At 38.6% G+C, this 16,663-nt stretch overlaps 1 protein-coding gene across 5 annotated transcripts in view; it reads right to left on the reverse strand.

Annotated features, from left to right (window-relative positions):
* Nucleotides 1–16,663, reverse strand: part of CD2AP (CD2 associated protein) — an 81,769-nt gene that overhangs the window by 12,465 nt on the left and 52,641 nt on the right. For all 5 annotated transcript variants that reach the window (XM_030448244.1, XM_030448243.1, XM_030448242.1 and 2 more), the window contains 6 exons: nucleotides 13,547–13,655; nucleotides 9,972–10,063; nucleotides 7,714–7,818; nucleotides 5,259–5,295; nucleotides 4,818–4,880; nucleotides 1,395–1,554 (listed from right to left, as the gene is read on the reverse strand). In XM_030448244.1, the coding sequence (XP_030304104.1) occupies nucleotides 1,395–1,554; nucleotides 4,818–4,880; nucleotides 5,259–5,295; nucleotides 7,714–7,818; nucleotides 9,972–10,063; nucleotides 13,547–13,655 (566 nt within the window). The remainder of the gene's footprint in view (nucleotides 1–1,394; nucleotides 1,555–4,817; nucleotides 4,881–5,258; nucleotides 5,296–7,713; nucleotides 7,819–9,971; nucleotides 10,064–13,546; nucleotides 13,656–16,663) is intronic.

Below are 16,663 nucleotides of genomic sequence, written 5' to 3' on the forward strand. Positions count from 1 at the left end.
CTAACTGCACACATGTATCCCTTTATACTGATGATTATTCTATAAAATAGGGGAGAAGAAGGTGATCTGTGGATTAACAGGAAAAAATTTTTTAAATCTTTGCTTGAGTCTCCAAAGTGATGTAACTGAATTACACACTGGAAATGTAAACAGAAGTGGTAATGGTCAAATTCTTTAGCCAGGCATCCAGTGTTCCCAGGGCTCTGTAGGAAGGGATCAGAGGAAACTCTGCCCAGGTTGCCCTCTTAAAATCAGCCCTCCAAAGTGTGAGCCTTACCCCAACTCCCTTTCCTCACTGCCCTTCTCCTCACTGTTTTCTCTCTTTATCTCTTAGATATTCTTCCTTTTGGTTCAGTTCTACAAGACCTGCTTAAAAAAAAAAAAAAAAAAAAAAAAAAGAAAACTGGACACATGCTTGCTGGCACCCTGTATCTTTACAGGTACTTAAGGTGCAAGCACCTTGATGCAGAAGCTGTCTGCTCCTTCCTTTGTAAAAGGCCAAGTTCATCAGGACCTTAAGTTTCTCTTGGTCCTTTTAAGGCAAGTGAACAACCCAGGGGATGTCAGCAGTTCATCTACAGTTTTGGGTACCTGGCAAATACTTTGATGAAGGCAGAAAGGAAAAGCATGGGGGGATTGTATTGATGCAAAATTAGTCTTAGAGAAACACCATAAATAATTGTTATGAACTAAAAAAAAAAAAAACAAACCCAAAAAAAAAAAAAAACAAAAAAAAACACACAAAACAAAAAAAAACCACAAAAAACCCAAACAAAAAAATCCCAACAGTGGATTTAAAAGAAGAACTGAGACATTATTTGTTATTAACCTACCTCTTATTTCAGCAACTCAACTAAGAATACTCAAGACAGGGACTGGATGTGGCTCTGTACCAAGTGGTTTCTCCCTCAGAAGAGCGTATGAGAACAGATACCTTTAGCACAGGTAGTTACAGAGCTCAGCCCTTACTTTCCATTTATCTTACTATATAAATAAAGTGCTGAAACACTGAATGTTGATGCAGCTCAGATCTTCAGGTTTTTCCCAACACAATAATAATTCTCAAGTGCCACATCCACAGATTCTTTTACCCTCTACTGCTACTGTAGCTACAACTTCTTTGTTATGGGGCAGGCTTAAAGCAAATCAGCCCACAGGTTTGTAAGTGCAATATTTATTCTGAGATGGATTCAATCTCCTGAAAAATTACAAATTTATAAATTCACAGTGATAACAACCTGGAGAACCAAGACAGTGGTAGACATAGGGCAAAAGTTATCCTTGCATCTTTTTAACCTTTAAAACATACATTTCTTCTCACATCAGCCAAGAAGAAAGATAGAACAACAAACAAATAAAATATACTTGGTGTATATGACTGAAGTTACACTCACCTGGACACAGAGGATGACAAAACAGGTTTCTCAGGACGTTTTGGGTGCAGAAGCCCCACTCTCAGTAAGCTGTTATTCTTGCTTGGAGGGATAGGTTTCTTGGGTGGTACTTGAGGAGCTTGTGGCTTCAAAGGCTTCTGATCCAAAGCTCCTTTTTCATCTGACAAAATAAACCACCATAAAATTTTAAAAACCCATGTTGTCTAGAATTCTTACAGTGACAATCAAGTAGCAAGCAGCTGCTGCCAGAAATACTTACTTTGAAGACCAGATAAAAGTGAAAGAGATATCTTAAGTGATACCTTATCAAAACACACAAAGTACTTACCTGAAGTTAAAAACCATCGTGGTAAAGTAAGCAAAATGTCTTTCTACTGACACAAAGCAGCAGTGAGAAATTATGGCTTGTCATTACTACGCCATGAATGGCAGCAGAACACAGAATCTCTCTGCTGCTACTACTACTCTACTGCTTTCTCTTCCTGTGACTTCACCTCATCTCCTCTAGAAAAGGTAGGGTTAGTTTGGGATTTTTGGTAACTAGACTTTTCCATACACACAAGCAGCACAATTTATCTATGGAAAAAGGAGGAAAAAATACTATTTAAGAACTGCATTTATTTTAGATAAAATCTACCTTCCTACATATTCAAGATACATACTGGGTATGGAAAAATGAAACAAAAAAAGTTAAAACTACTTCTTCAGTGACTGCATGACCTAACTGAATACTGTCCAGAGAATCTGACATACAAAACATGGGACACTGAGAAATTCAAGCTGTTTCACAAACCTTAGCTGAAGTCTTTAGCCCATCTTCCTTAATCACACCCAGTGGGATATCCAGAGCACATCTTCTATTTTTCATGTAAGACTATGCTACAGCTCACTGAAGGATGTATAAAGCACTGAGGATTTAAAAGATCACTGCTAAGTTAAAGGAAGGATTTCCAATCCTTACAGGGTAATTTACCAGTAAACTGGGATGGAGAGGCACTGACCTTCAGCTTTGATTCTCCCTATCCTCTCCTTTTACAGCTTTGCTTTTAACCAAGTATTGGTCTGCTGTAAAATGTTCTCATACTCTAAGGATATGGGGATAGGGTCAGAAATTTGATTCATCTTCATCCCAGTGAAGTGCCTTAACTTCCAGCTCTATGACTGACTGACTTTGGACAAGGCCTACAGCCCTTGACTGTCAGCCCTTCTACCATAAAATGGAAGAAAACTGATTTTCTTTCACAGGAATACTTAAGAAATCATACAGATACTTCAGCAAAAACACATTATCCAGGACAATATTGTCTTCCTGCTTTGAGATATCTGAACATAAGGAGATATGAACTAAAAATTTAAATTTGGTGGCATCATCTTGCAGTCTCTCTTAGTATAGAGTCAAATAAATGAAATACTGAAGCAGTGGAAGGATTTTGCCACATGGTGGTGCTGACTGCCCTGTGTAAACCATCTGTTAACAGCCACTTCTGAACCCATATGCCAGATTCCAATTTTTGTCCAATAGCAGTTAGTATTATTTCATCAATCAGAGATATTTTAACTTTGCTGAACACAAGCTGAGAATTATGGCTTTTTTCTTTAAGAGTGAGTTCAGAAAGAGTGAAGAAAAAAACACTGTCATCAAATTGTATTCCTGAATTATCACCTGTCAGTTTTCCTTTCAATTACTCCCACACAAAAACTGAGCATAAAACCCATCCACAACTAAGTGGAAAATGTTAATAGCAAAGGTCAAGATGTACCATGAGCACAGTCAAAATGCCATTGGTTGCAATGAAAGAGATGGCTAAATACAAGTAGTTTAGTAATGGAAATGAAAATACTAGTCTGAAGACATTTATATGAAATGGACAAAAAATCCTACATGAAACCACTATGTATCCTTCACTATAAATACAAAAATAATTATAGGAGTATTGCTTTTATTTTTTTGACCCATTTTTTACTGCAATTAAAGGAAAATTTACTAGCCTCCCAATAGACAATTAAAACATTCCATTGTTTGGTAACTTGTAATTAAAGCTCTTCAATTAATGTGATTTTTTTTGAAAACTAATTACAGTACAGTTTCATACTTAATGACTTTGATCATTAATACCAACATAGTTTTGGGGTTTTTTTTTCCCTACAGGTAAAACTGCAGTGGTAAATGGGCACTTCTAGTAAAATACTACTGCTATCTAAACAAGTAACCTAAAACTTGACCTTGAACTGAAAGCAAGGCAAAATTTTCCTCCATCATTTCCTGTACCACAGTAAAGAACAGTTCCCCTCCTTAATTTTTCAGAAGTGTTCATGTTCCTAAGTATTTTGGATTTTTTTTTTAATATTTTTTCCTATATTCCTCCATGAATGCCACTGAGTTCAACTATGCAAAGGGTGCAAAATACCACAGCACAAACAGAACCAGCCTAAAGCTAAACTTACTTCAGTTTAAATAAACTTAATCTTATAAAGAGCCAAGTGATCAAGATTTCTACAATCTCACAGTGGATCTCAATTCACACCTGAAAATACTGTTCCAACAAATAATCATTTGTTTGCTCACATGCAGAGGAAACATGGTTGGTTTTAAGTGTTTTGTTTAAAACATGGGTTATAAAAAGCTGAGAAACTCACTGAGCAGGCTGACTTGTTTAGCCATGGGAGGGACAGAATTCACTATTTAGAGAACATTTTTGCAATATTGTTAAGATGCAGTAACACCAGAATTTCTTCTTTAAGACCCAAACAGCATTCTTGTTTAAGCTTCCGAGTTTTTTACCCAAAACAATTTCAGTTTGCCTTGTCCAGTTTTTAAAAGTTTAAGTATTAAGTGGTGAGCACCTCCAAATTCTGAGGGACTGGAAAATATGGAATATAGCAAGAATTAATTAATTATGATTCTTCACACACTGAAAACTACTGGCAAGTCTCAACATGGGAAAATCCCAGAAAGAAATCTCAGTTTTGAGCATTGTGACTCTAAGAAGTGTTGTAACTCTTTTGTGTATTTTTCTTTTCTTCTCCATCAGAGACTGATTTTGGCCAAAATATTCAGAAGCAGCAGCAAATGTTTTAATTCCTAATAACTTGCTGTCCAAAACTGCAGTCACTATCACAGAACTATACTTAGATGTAGTAACTATGTTATTATGCCATGCAATAAACATTTTTCAGGATGGAATGCAGTAACAGGAATTGCACATTTCGTAAGAGTAGTTGATGTTCTATTTACTCTAAACACATTTCCAGAACAGCACAGACACAAGAACTTGAGTGGATGGTATCAAGAAAATCTGCATGGCTTCCAAACAGGCACCTATTGCACTGAGCATTTAAGCAAAAACCTAAGCTGTTTATAAGAGCATAGTCTGAAATTCACTATGAAAAAAAGAAAAACCCAATAAAAACAATGGGTCTTACCTTTTTCTTCAGGCTTCAAAGAAGGGAACTTCTTCTCCCCAGCTGGCAATTCAGGCTTTGGAGCTGCATGCAAAAACAAACCAGAAAAACTTCTCAAAGAGCTTTAATTATCTTAGTCACTGACTAAAAATATGACACACACCAATTTGTGTTTATATTTTCTCCTTTGCAAGGAGTGCTATACCATTTATAAACACCCTTTGAGCCCAGAAAAGGGTAAGCCTGTATTCAGATATTTCCTAGGTATGCTCCATCATAATTTCAAAAAATATATAGCAGCAGCAAAATACAAAGCATAAAAAGTAACCTCAGATTGAGACAATTGGTAGCTGCATTACTCAGAAATACAAAACTATTTGTGAATTTTCTTCTGAAGTTATGCACTGATTCAGAAATGTAATATTTCCTCAGACACATGTCACCATACATTATACTGCATACCTGGACTCTTAACTGGAGGTGGAGGTTTCTTTGGCTTCTGCAAAAGGCAAAGAAAAAAGAACAAAACAACAAATAAACAGATATCCTCTATCAAAGACAGACTTAACTGTGTTTTGTTTTGCATACTGTAATGCCTAGTTTGATTACTACTGGATTTCAAAATATTTCACAAAGGAGGTAATCAGTTCACAGGCAGGAAACAGAGAACAGGAGTAATTCCTCTGATATCTCCCAGACAACCAGTCACAAAAACAGGAACAGAATGCAGGTTACTTTGAACCAGATCAGTGTTTCAGCAATATGCAAAACCATAAGCAGCAGAGGTACAAATAACTAAAAACTAAGAATTATGTATTTTCTTATCCAAAGAACTGCTCTGATTGCACTCATTTTAGTTTCAATACATAAACCTCAGTCTTAGTACAATGTAAGTCTAAAAGAGAAATTAGATAAATTCTTGAGGTAAAAATGGTCCCTTTCACTGGGGAGGGGAAAAATAACAACAAAAAAAAAGGTTCTAAACTAAGTATCAGAATAATTATTTCAATTAGACTTCCACATTGCAACAGTGTAAAAAATAGCTACCAGCATTTGCAACATAAATACTGCAGTTGCATGAAAAACTTCCTTATCACTGCTTCATGTGCTTCCTTATCCCTGTGTATTTAAGTAGGAAAGACAGACAGACTACTCTAGACATGAAAAATTTGCTAACTATTATGATATTAGTTTGTACATTGAAAATAATTTTAAAACATAGGCACCAATCATTTTCCTTCAACTGGTAAATCTGAACTGGAATCTCTGCCCTACTCCACCTCACATGTCCAGCATCCCCAGCCACTTCAGCCTCAGAATCCAACTCATTAATGTTCTGTAGGAGAGGTGGCTTTTTGGTTGTATGAAGGGTAATATTCACAAAAGCCTACAAAAATCTGTTCTTTATACAAACACTGATGAAATCTATGGGCTCAGCCTATTATAGTGCCTCTAGACATTTCTTGTAGTGGCTATTTTTGAAACAGTTGCTGTGCCTCTGCCACTATTGAGTACATCCTTCTTAATGCAGAAAGATTTTATTCTGACAAGTGAAATGTAGTTAAGCCAGCATTCAAACCTGTATTACATTTCCTTCTCCAGTTGCAGAGAACACAGAAGCTAGAGAACTTCAATAACAAGTCCCTATTTTCATTCTTTCCCCCAAAAAAGCAAATACATTATGAAGCTGCAAAGTACTGCTGCCTATACCAGAAACAATTACACTGACATTTCAGCATCCAGTTGCCACTACATGACTGTGCTCTGCATATTTATTAAGCTGATATCAAATAGCTGATTAAAATAATCAGCCATCCAATGCCCTGAACTTCAAAGATGCTCAGTGCAAGCCTCCCTGTACAGAGACACACTGCACAAAGCAGAATAAAGGATGAAAGCAAAGTCTACAGGAATCATAGTTTACACTTAGAGGCCAATTTTTGTCTCTCTCAAGGGAACAATTCTGAATTGCAAAGCAGCAACACTTCCCACCCATCCCTCAAATCAGGCCAGTCACATATGATGGTATTTATGCCCTCCTTGCAAAGCAGAGGAACAATCTGAAAACACTCACTTGAAGTACCTGTGTTCTGTGTGCAAGATTTACTGTTAAGTAAATCCCTGTCAGGTTATATGAAGCAATCCTCTGAATGTCACCAATTCCAGATCAATAGGCACTAAATTGTTATGAAACTCTCAAACTCTGTTCTGCTGAGATGCAGTTTAACATTTAGATGTCCTGGAGCTGAACCTGTCCTGTCTGAGGATGATCTACAACCATGTTTGCTACACAAATGAGTCAGAACCAAATCAAACTAATCTCAATGAAAAAATTATAGAATAAGAACCAAAACTACAATGCCAAGGAATACCAAATGAAAACATGGGACTGCTCTAAGTTAGCACATGACATGGGACAGAAAATACTTCTAGATCCCACCCAAATATGATCCTTCCCACACAGCAAATTATTGGCAAGTCTCAACATGAGAAAATCCCAGTCAAATCCCATGGAAGTGATTCAGCATTTTGCAATTATAGTTAGTTACAGAGATGGAAGAGCCCAACTGCATATCTCCTTTCAGCACAGTAAGGGCTTAATTTGGTAATTACTTACACATAACACCACACTATCAGAACTATATCTTTTTCTATTATCTAATCACCCTCATTAGTTAATTAATAAATCTGGAAAAGCGTGTCTCAGTTTAATAGTTAAGGAGAATTTTAACACAAACATTAAATCTCCCTTCTTTGATAGAACTAACTCAGAATAAAGTTACATAACTAACTCAAGATAAAACTGTCACAATTGTATTAAATATTTTAAGCTGCATAATGTGTTCTGAAGCTTTTACTTCCTTACATTTCCAGCAACACTTTTTCATGATGCTAAACAACACACATAATAACTTACAGGAAAGTCTTTATCAGACTCTTGTATTTGAACAACATTAATATCTGGGAAGATTCCTTCTTTACCATTGAGTTCTCCTTTCCACCAGCCTGGCTCTCCAGTGTCCTAAAATAAACAACAAGATATTTCATCAATATTTACTTCTTCCCCAGAACACACACAGTTAGAGGAACAAGGCTTTTGCTTTTACCCACAATATAAAATATTTCTTTGTCTGAAAATATCACAGTTCTAAGAGGGATACTTTGGCCAACATTAGCTAAAGATCAGATAAGGTTTGGTCACTTTTTGTTTTCTCAAAAGCAGGATGAATTGGCATTACATCTTATGTAAGATAAGGGAGTGAGTATAACACCTGCAAAGGGAAAGAAAACACATAAAACCAGTTATGACCCAATATACAACTTCTGATATTCTCAACTTCCTTGACTGGCAAACTATTTAGTAAACATTTCAAGTGTCATTTGAGTAACACAACTCTAGTAAATAAAAGTGATCTGATGTCATTGGTAAGGTTCACTGATCTGTAAAAGGGTGAAAAAGCAGGAGGGCAAAGCCTTCTGGGGGGAAGAATAACAATATTAAGACATATGAATGAAAAAAAAGAAAGAAAAAAGAAAAAAAGATAAAGAAGAGAAAAAGAGAAGAAAAAAAGAAAGAAAAAAGAAAAAAAGAAAAAAGAAAAAAAAAAAAGAAAAAGGAAAAGAAAAAAAAGAAGAAAAGAAAGAGAAAAGAAAAAGAGAAAAAAAAAATCAACAATTCAGTGACATAAAAATCCATTACATGACCTTACAGGATCAAGGCCTTAATCTGTAACAAAGTATGATGGCATTTGAATATCTTAGCAGTATCAATAACAGCTTTCCTCTGTCAGATCCAAACCACTGCCACACCTCCACGTCACCTATATCATTCCACGTGCTTCTGTGACACACTTCATCCAAGAACAAGTCAATTACTGCTCATAGGTGCCACAGCATCAAGTAGTTAATCCCAAAGTTCACTACACAAGAAGGAGAGTTTAGCACTCAGTTCAGCTGAGACACTGAGAAGGAGAAAAAGAAAATATAAAATAAAATAATCCTAAGAAAAATACAACCTCTCATTAAACTAAAGGAATTAGCAGGAAAAAAAAAAAAAAAAAAGATCTGAACAGGTGGTTAGTGCTGAAAGTAAAAGTTCTTTCATTTCTCCTTCTGTCAGCCTTTCAATTAAGTTTTGTAGAGTTCAGTTTCTGAGCAGAGTGCAGTCATGAATGGGTTAAGGAATCTTGTTAAACTTCATTTAGACAGGGCTGGGGCAAGCCAGAGAGCAATCCATGGAAAATTATCATATATAGAACAAACAGAAAAGAAATGGCTGAAGCTGAAAGGCTTTACACAAAGTGCATGTTCTAGAAGAAAAGACCTTAACACTTGCGAGTTCAAAACTCTGACTGGGTCAGCCACCTATAGCAGTTAAATTCATATACTCAGACTTCAGAAAATGGTTTTGGAGAGAGTTCTGCTCTGAGTAACTCCTCTTCACCCCAGTTTGGACCAGGGTACACTTTGGGTAAATCAGTTTTACAAGGACAGAGACAAGAGGTACAGTGAAGATAATTCCCTGGGGCAAGGGTTGTCTGTTTAAAAATGTGTCTTCCATAAATGCCCTTTTCCACTCTAATTACAGTAGGCAATACTGGTAATATCAATTTTCTTGTTAAGAAAAGTGGCAATCTTTTCCGTAAACTAAAATCCTCCTTAGCAGTTACTTTTCCTCTGTAACTGTGTGAAAGTGGAAAACAAAAAAATAAACTTTCCACTTTAAGGCAAGTCATTATTTCTTAATATAGCAGTATGGAAACAGTAACCAACAAAAACCTGCAGAGTACTACAGCAAATTAAATATGAGTAGGTTTATTACTTGTTAAAAACAATGTCTGCAACAAGATGACCTTACAAAAATGGTGTGTTCAATATTAAACACATTTTTTGCCCAATATTAAACACGAATGGAAATATTCAACTAAAACAACATCTAAGTAGCAAACAGTATCAATAATTTTTGTATGGTTATGCCAAGTATCTCTAACACCTGTAAGGACAGAGGTATATCCACTGAATACAGAAGCAAAGAGTTGTTCCTCACATAAGACAAATCAGTCTTCTGGTAAATCTACTACAACAGTCTCGTCTTATTCCATATTTTACACATTACCTACCTGGATAAAACCCACAAAAGCTCAACAAAGAGTTAAAGCAGACCAAATATCTTACCTTACTGATTATTTGAATGATTTCTCCTTCCTTAAAGCTGAGTTTATCATTTGAGCCTTCATAGGAAAATATTGTCCTGCAATATTCCTTGGCTGAAAGAAAGCAGCAGAGTTACTACACTTTCATACCTCAAGTAGGTGCATAAAGAACAGCAGCTCACTTGTGCTGACTGAAAGGAGAGCTCAGGGAGTGCCACTATAATCATATTTCCCTTCTGAGACTGCTTTGCAATTGTGCAAAATATAATTCGTATCACAAGAAAAAGAAGGTTAGGTATTTACAGAGCAATGGAGATAAATATTCGTAAGGCCAGGAGTTTAAGCTCTGAAATATCTTCTCTCCAACAGCAATTCAAGTGCTCTGACTTCAGATGGAGAACAGAAGAACAAGCTCAGTTAGTTTCACCAGCCTACCTAGCCCTCCCCATAGCTTTATATACATCCAGTTGTGAGCTACTTTGGACAAAAACAAGCTTTTTATTAAACAGGAATTTAATTAAATTTAATAGGACATTTTCTCAAAATTTATCTAAATATCAAGTTTCCTATCCAATTAAACAAATGGAATTGCTTAAACTAAGATCCTTTACTAACATGTACAATTACAAAGACTTCAGCTTCACATTTACTGAAATTCTGTAGTGAAATCAAGTAATTGAAGCAACAAAATTTCTTTGGCTAAACACCTGAAACCTGAGATCCTTTGAGTGATCAACTCAAGCCAGTCAGCCTCTTCTGCAACACGCAGAAAAGGTAATTCCTTTCCTGCCTCTTGGTACAGTTCAATAGTTAAGACATTTAGAGCTGTGATAACCATTTCAGGTAAAAAAAAGCATGAGGATTTGCTTTCCTTTCCCAGGCTTGAACAAAACCAACATGTTAAAGCCCAAAATACATTAATATAGAACAAGCATTTCTGAGAAGCATTGACTGAGAAGCATTTCTGGCACACTTTTTAACCTTGGCACTTTTCAAATTCTTTAGCAGCTAAAAAGGCTGGGTTTATGTATCTGACAGATTAAGGAAGAGGAAGCAAACAAAATCATAGAATCATAGAATTGGCTGGGTTGGAAGGGACCTCAGAGATCATCAAGTCCAACCCTTGATCCACTACCACTGCAGTTCCCAGCCCATGGCATTGAGTGCCACATCCAGTCTCTTTTTAAATATCTCCAGGGACGGAGAATCCACTACTTCCCTGGGCAGCCCATTCCAATGCCTGATCACCCTCTCCGTAAAGAAATTCTAATATCCAACCTAAACCTCCCCTGGCACAACTTGAGACCCTGCCCTCTTGTCTTGCTGAGAGTTGCCTGGGAAAAGAGACCAACCCCCCCCTGGCTCCAACCTCCTTTCAGGGAGTTGTAGAGAGTGATGAGGTCTCCTCTGAGCCTCCTCTTCTCCAGCCTGAACAGCCCCAGCTCCCTCAGCCCTTCCTCACAGGACTTGTGCTGGATCCCTTCACAGCCTCCTTGCTCTTCGCTGGACCTGCTCCAGCACCTCAATCTCCTTCCTGAACTTCCTGAGGGGCCCAGAACTGGACACAGGACTCGAGGTGTGGCCTCACGAGGGCTGAGCACAGGGGCAAATGGACTCTAATGTGCTGCCATAACCTCTCAGGTATTTTGCACAGACACAACACACAAGAAAGCAGCTTCATCCCCTGCACACAGAGAGCAGCACAATTTCAAGTCATCATCAGTATCATCTGCAAGCCAACAACTCCCCCTTTCTGGATGGTAAGAAAAAAGGGGAGTGAGCTGCAGTTGAAACTTTCTGCTCTTGTTGTTTTCTCTAAACAAGATGTAACTCTGCAGTTGAAAGAACACACAAATTGTTGTTAAATAAAAATCTACCTTGGTTCATGCCAGCTACTATTAAAATGCAAAATTATGCCAAGCTTAAGAGAGAGATATATCACAGAGTGGTTTGGACTGGACGGGACCTTAAAAATAATCTAGTTCAACCCTGCATGGGCTGGGACACCTCATACTAGAGAAGGTTGCTCCAACCTGACCTGGAACACTTACAAGTGTGTAACCACATGAGCAATCCTAGGTACAAGAACTTGAATTATTTAGTACCTTATCTTCTGATCCGAAATGCTCAATAAATTAGAAATAAGGGGGAAAAATAATCACACTGTCTAAAAAATAATGCAGTTGACACATGTTTATCAAATTCAGGGGGTTTGTGCATTAGCAATAGGTAAGTGCAACACAATTGGAATACATTTCTACACATCCTGAGTCTGTAAAAATATTTGCATGTCCTTCCTGCAAACTGGGGGTTTGGCCAGTAAAGCTGAGATATGTAAGCCTTCTCTCCACATCCAACCAGTTCTCCCCCTGTTCACATCCACGAAGACCCACAACAGAGAGTAAATCCTGCCAGAAAGGGAACCTTTCAGCCTCCTCTAGCTGCCAGGAAGGATGGAGACAGGAGCCCAGCACTCTGCAGGCTGCCAAATTCCCAACATGTGCCATGCTGGGAGCTCCTGCAGCCAGCACCACCTGAGAAACCCAGCCATAAACATTAAGAAAAAAAAAAATGTACAATTTGCCACTTCGGCACCTTATTTTGTGAGCCTGATATTCTCCTTGTAGTTAGGATGAAGACAGATTCAAGCTCAACTTTCCAGCATTTAACCCAAGACAGTTCTTACAAAACAATAAATCTCAACTGCAGTAAGTATTTTTAATAAAAGGTAGTTTAAAATGGAATATTTTACATAGACTTGGGACTAACAATATGGTAGCAGGAATCATAGATGTTGTAGTCTAACATAATGGGGGGAATGGGGGATCAAACTGATTATTTTATTTTTTAAACAAAATATTTGTACATACTTGCACCAAAGGCCAAAACAAGTTTCCCAGAAATAGCAGAGTCACACCACAAAATAAGCCACAGTAGTCTAAATACTTTGGAAATCTGTTTATTTGCTAACATACTGTACACAGTTTATTTTAAACTTGCTCTCTCAAAACTGGGGATGATATATATAAACTATATGTTAAAATAAAAAGTCTATGTTAAAAACACTAAGGAAGAAAACTAAGCTTTCTTAGTCTTAAAGACAGGTTGTAAGCACCAATTTTTTCTTGCAAGAAACTTTGCAGAGTTCTGACACCACACTAGTAACTCCATAGTAAATCTGAGCTTAGAGAGTCACTTTTATAGCTCAGGGTCAGAGACTGAGTTGAGGGACTGCTCCATAGCAAGGGATTTCCAGCTTTGCAGCTGAACACTAAAAACTAGGCAGAAAATAAGTCTGTTTGATAACACAAATGCAGCAAATTAAAGCAAAGGGACTGCTGCAATAAAACTTTATACCCTAGCCTTATTTTGTTCTGCAAGACATCTCTACAAATGGCATTGATTGACTTCCCAGATATGCAAGCAGAAACTCCTTCAGACTCTTTTGCATTCATATAATTCCTCAAAGATAGAGAGCATTACACAAAAACCAAGTGTAAACAAAAGTGTAAGATGTTAACACAAAACAATGTGACAGCTAAATACTTCCCTAGTGAGAATTACCAAGTAATAGATGGCAAGTTCTATCAACCTTACCTTTTGGTTTACTTTCACCTTCTGATTTAACTACTTCTGATGAGTTTTCAGTTTTTGTTGTACTGGGAAAATGCATTAGCTTTGTTCCAGGGAGGTGGTTAGGTGATGGCTGTTTGAACAAAAGAGAACTTCGTTAAAAAAAACTAAGTTTTACTTCCAATTAGGCAACATGACACGCTCAGGTTATCATCCCCAGAGATGATGCCAAGGACCATCTCCAAGAGATTCAATAAACTTTCCCATTAAGCACTTGAACTTTGTTACAGCCACAGCAATTAGAATTTTGTCTACCAATTAAAGCCACAGCACAGCTTTGAAACAAGAAGATCATCTTGAAACAGTGCCAAACACACTTTAGCAATTTAATTTCAGCAGTTAAGTGTTACTGTTCCATTATCCTGAAAATTGCCTCCTCCAACACAGAGCAGAAGTGATTATTTAACAGCTCTGCTGAAAGTGATTTGCTGACCATGCTTACTGTGTGCTGGGATAAGGCAGAAATATTGAGGAGCTGTACACCACCTCGGCAGGAGAGGAGATCAGTTTTTAGCAACTCAGACAAATATAAGAGCACATGAAAAGCCATCCCAGGTTTCCTTTGCTCTTAGCCATTTGTACAGAACAGAAGCAGAACAGGCAAAGGCCACAAGAGATTTCTCCTGAACATAAAAATAGAAAAGAAGAGGCACTGCAACTGATAACAGAGTTAACATCTAACTAAAACAAATGTTTCAATATTTCAGAGGGTTTTTTTCTTCCCAGAAAACTTACTGAGCTGCAACCACTTCTTCACAGCCCTGTGAGCTACCCACATAGTATATGACCTTACAGAGCAGCCCTAATAGAATTCCTGACATGAAAAAACCCCATCTCTAGTTACTCTGTTCATTTTCATTTACAGTTAAACTTCATAAACCATCTACAGCCAGAGAAACCAGATTTACTCTTCTCTAAACCAGATGCCTGTGGGCTGGTGATTGGTACCTCTGACACACCACAAAGGAAGCCATGGTCACTTGGGATGTTCCTGGAGTACATCTGCAATTTAAGCCATTTCAGAATGCTACATGAAGGAAGAACTAAAATAAACTGTCTATGAGATTAAACAAGTCTAACATGGAAATAGCTCCCCACATTTCCTCCTTTGAAAAAAGAGAAGCAATTAGAAGTGAAAGAGGAAATTTAGGCAGACAGGGCATGAGCAGCCTGAGCCCAGGCAGGATGCTGGGACCAGCTGAAACCTCTCTCACTGTCTCCTGCAGGAGTACATAGGCTCCTGAGCAATTCAGATACATCTGTGCTCAGCCTTCCTCTACTGAACAGTTTCCAAATTCTCCAAGGGGAAAAAGCCCCCTCTGCTAGAGTTTCCTGATGCCTGGTAAGGCAATGCCGTTCCAGCATCCCTCCGTCTAATACCACAGAGAGTTAAGCACCAGTCCATTTTCACAAGACCTTCATGACAATTATCTCCCCAGGGCTCTGCAGGTTGTTCTCTAAGTCTGTCAGCATTTGGGATAACTTTGGCAACAAGACAAATTAGAATATTAAATGCTAAATTCCACTGTTTGTTTCAGTGTCTAAGTTAGACAAAACTGTTTTCTCACTTCATTTCCCCTCTTGCTGAAAAACAGCCTGCAAGTACTTTCCAGAAGAGACAACTAACAAAAGAGAGTGCCAACATATTTTATGTGTTTATAAAGCCAAATAACATAATTCAAAATACCTGAGCAGACTTCACATTAACTGAACATACTTTAGTGTCTTCATACTCCTAAGTTACAATGCAGAAAGGAAGGAAGCACATTTGAGTAATCAACCTCATGACCAGAAATCAAACTGAAAGGTAGGCCCCTAGCCTAATAGCATCCACACAAAGATGTAGTGATGCCACAGACTCCTATTTCAAGGGACAAAGCCTGGAGACAACCAAGGAAAATCAATGTGCCTTCTAGAATCCTAGAATGGTTTGGGTTGGAAGGGACTTACAATGATCATGTAGTCCAACTTTTTCCATGGGCAGGGATACATAGAATCACAGAATCATAGAATTGGCTGGGTTGGAAGGGAGCTCAGAGATCATCGAGTCCAACCCTTGAACCACCATTGCGGTTCCCAGCCCATGGCACTGAGTGCCACATCCAGTCTCTTTTGAAATATCTCCGGGGATGGAGAATCCACTACTTCCCTGGGCAGCCCATTCCAATGCTTGATCACTCTCTCTGTAAAGAAATTCTTTCTAATATCCAACCTAAACCTCCCCTGGCACAACTTGAGACCATGCCCTCTTGTCTTGTTGAAAGTTGTCTGGCAAAAGAGACCAACCCCCCCCCGGCTCCAACCTCCTTTCAGGGAGTTGTAGAGAGTGATGAGGTCTCCCCTGAGCCTCCTCTTCTCCAGACTGAACACCCCCAAGCTCCCTCAGCCTCTCCTCATAGGGTCTGTGCTCGAGTCCCTTCACCAGCCTGGTTACCCTCCTTTGGACCTGCTCCAGGACCTCGATATCCTTCCTGAACTGGGGGGCCCAGAACTGGACACAGGACTCGAGGTGTGGCCTCACCAGGGCTGAGTACAGGGGCAGAATCACTTCCTTGGACCTGCTGGCGACACTGTTCTGGATACAGCCCAGGATGCCATTGGCCTTCTCGGCCACCTGGGCACACTGCTGGCTCATGTTCAGCTTCCTGTCAATCCAGACTCCCAGATCCCTTTCTGCCTGGCTGCTCTCAGCCACTCTGTCCCCAGCCTGTAGCGCTGCATGGGGTTGTTGTCATCTACCTTCTTGTGATCTACCTGATCTACCTTCCACTAGATCAGGTAACTCCAAGCCCCATCCAGCCTGGCTCTGAACACTTCCAGGGATAAAGCATCCACAGCCTCCCTGGACAACCTGTGTGTTGTCCACCACCATGGAACAGGTTGCCCAGGGAATCATGGTGTTTCTACTGGTGCAGAAACAAAGAGGACACAAACCATGTGTAGAGATGAGGACTGAAGACTCCATCCCCCTTCCTCTTCCAAGGACTCACCCCACCTTTTGCCTTATAGCACTACAACTATTTCCAAAGAAGCAGAGGAAAACAGCTGACCAGAACAGAATTAGTAAGCATAAGCCACAGA

The sequence above is a fragment of the Calypte anna genome, chromosome 3 (genome assembly GCF_003957555.1).
Source record: "Calypte anna isolate BGI_N300 chromosome 3, bCalAnn1_v1.p, whole genome shotgun sequence".
NCBI classification, from domain to species: domain Eukaryota; kingdom Metazoa; phylum Chordata; class Aves; order Apodiformes; family Trochilidae; genus Calypte; species Calypte anna.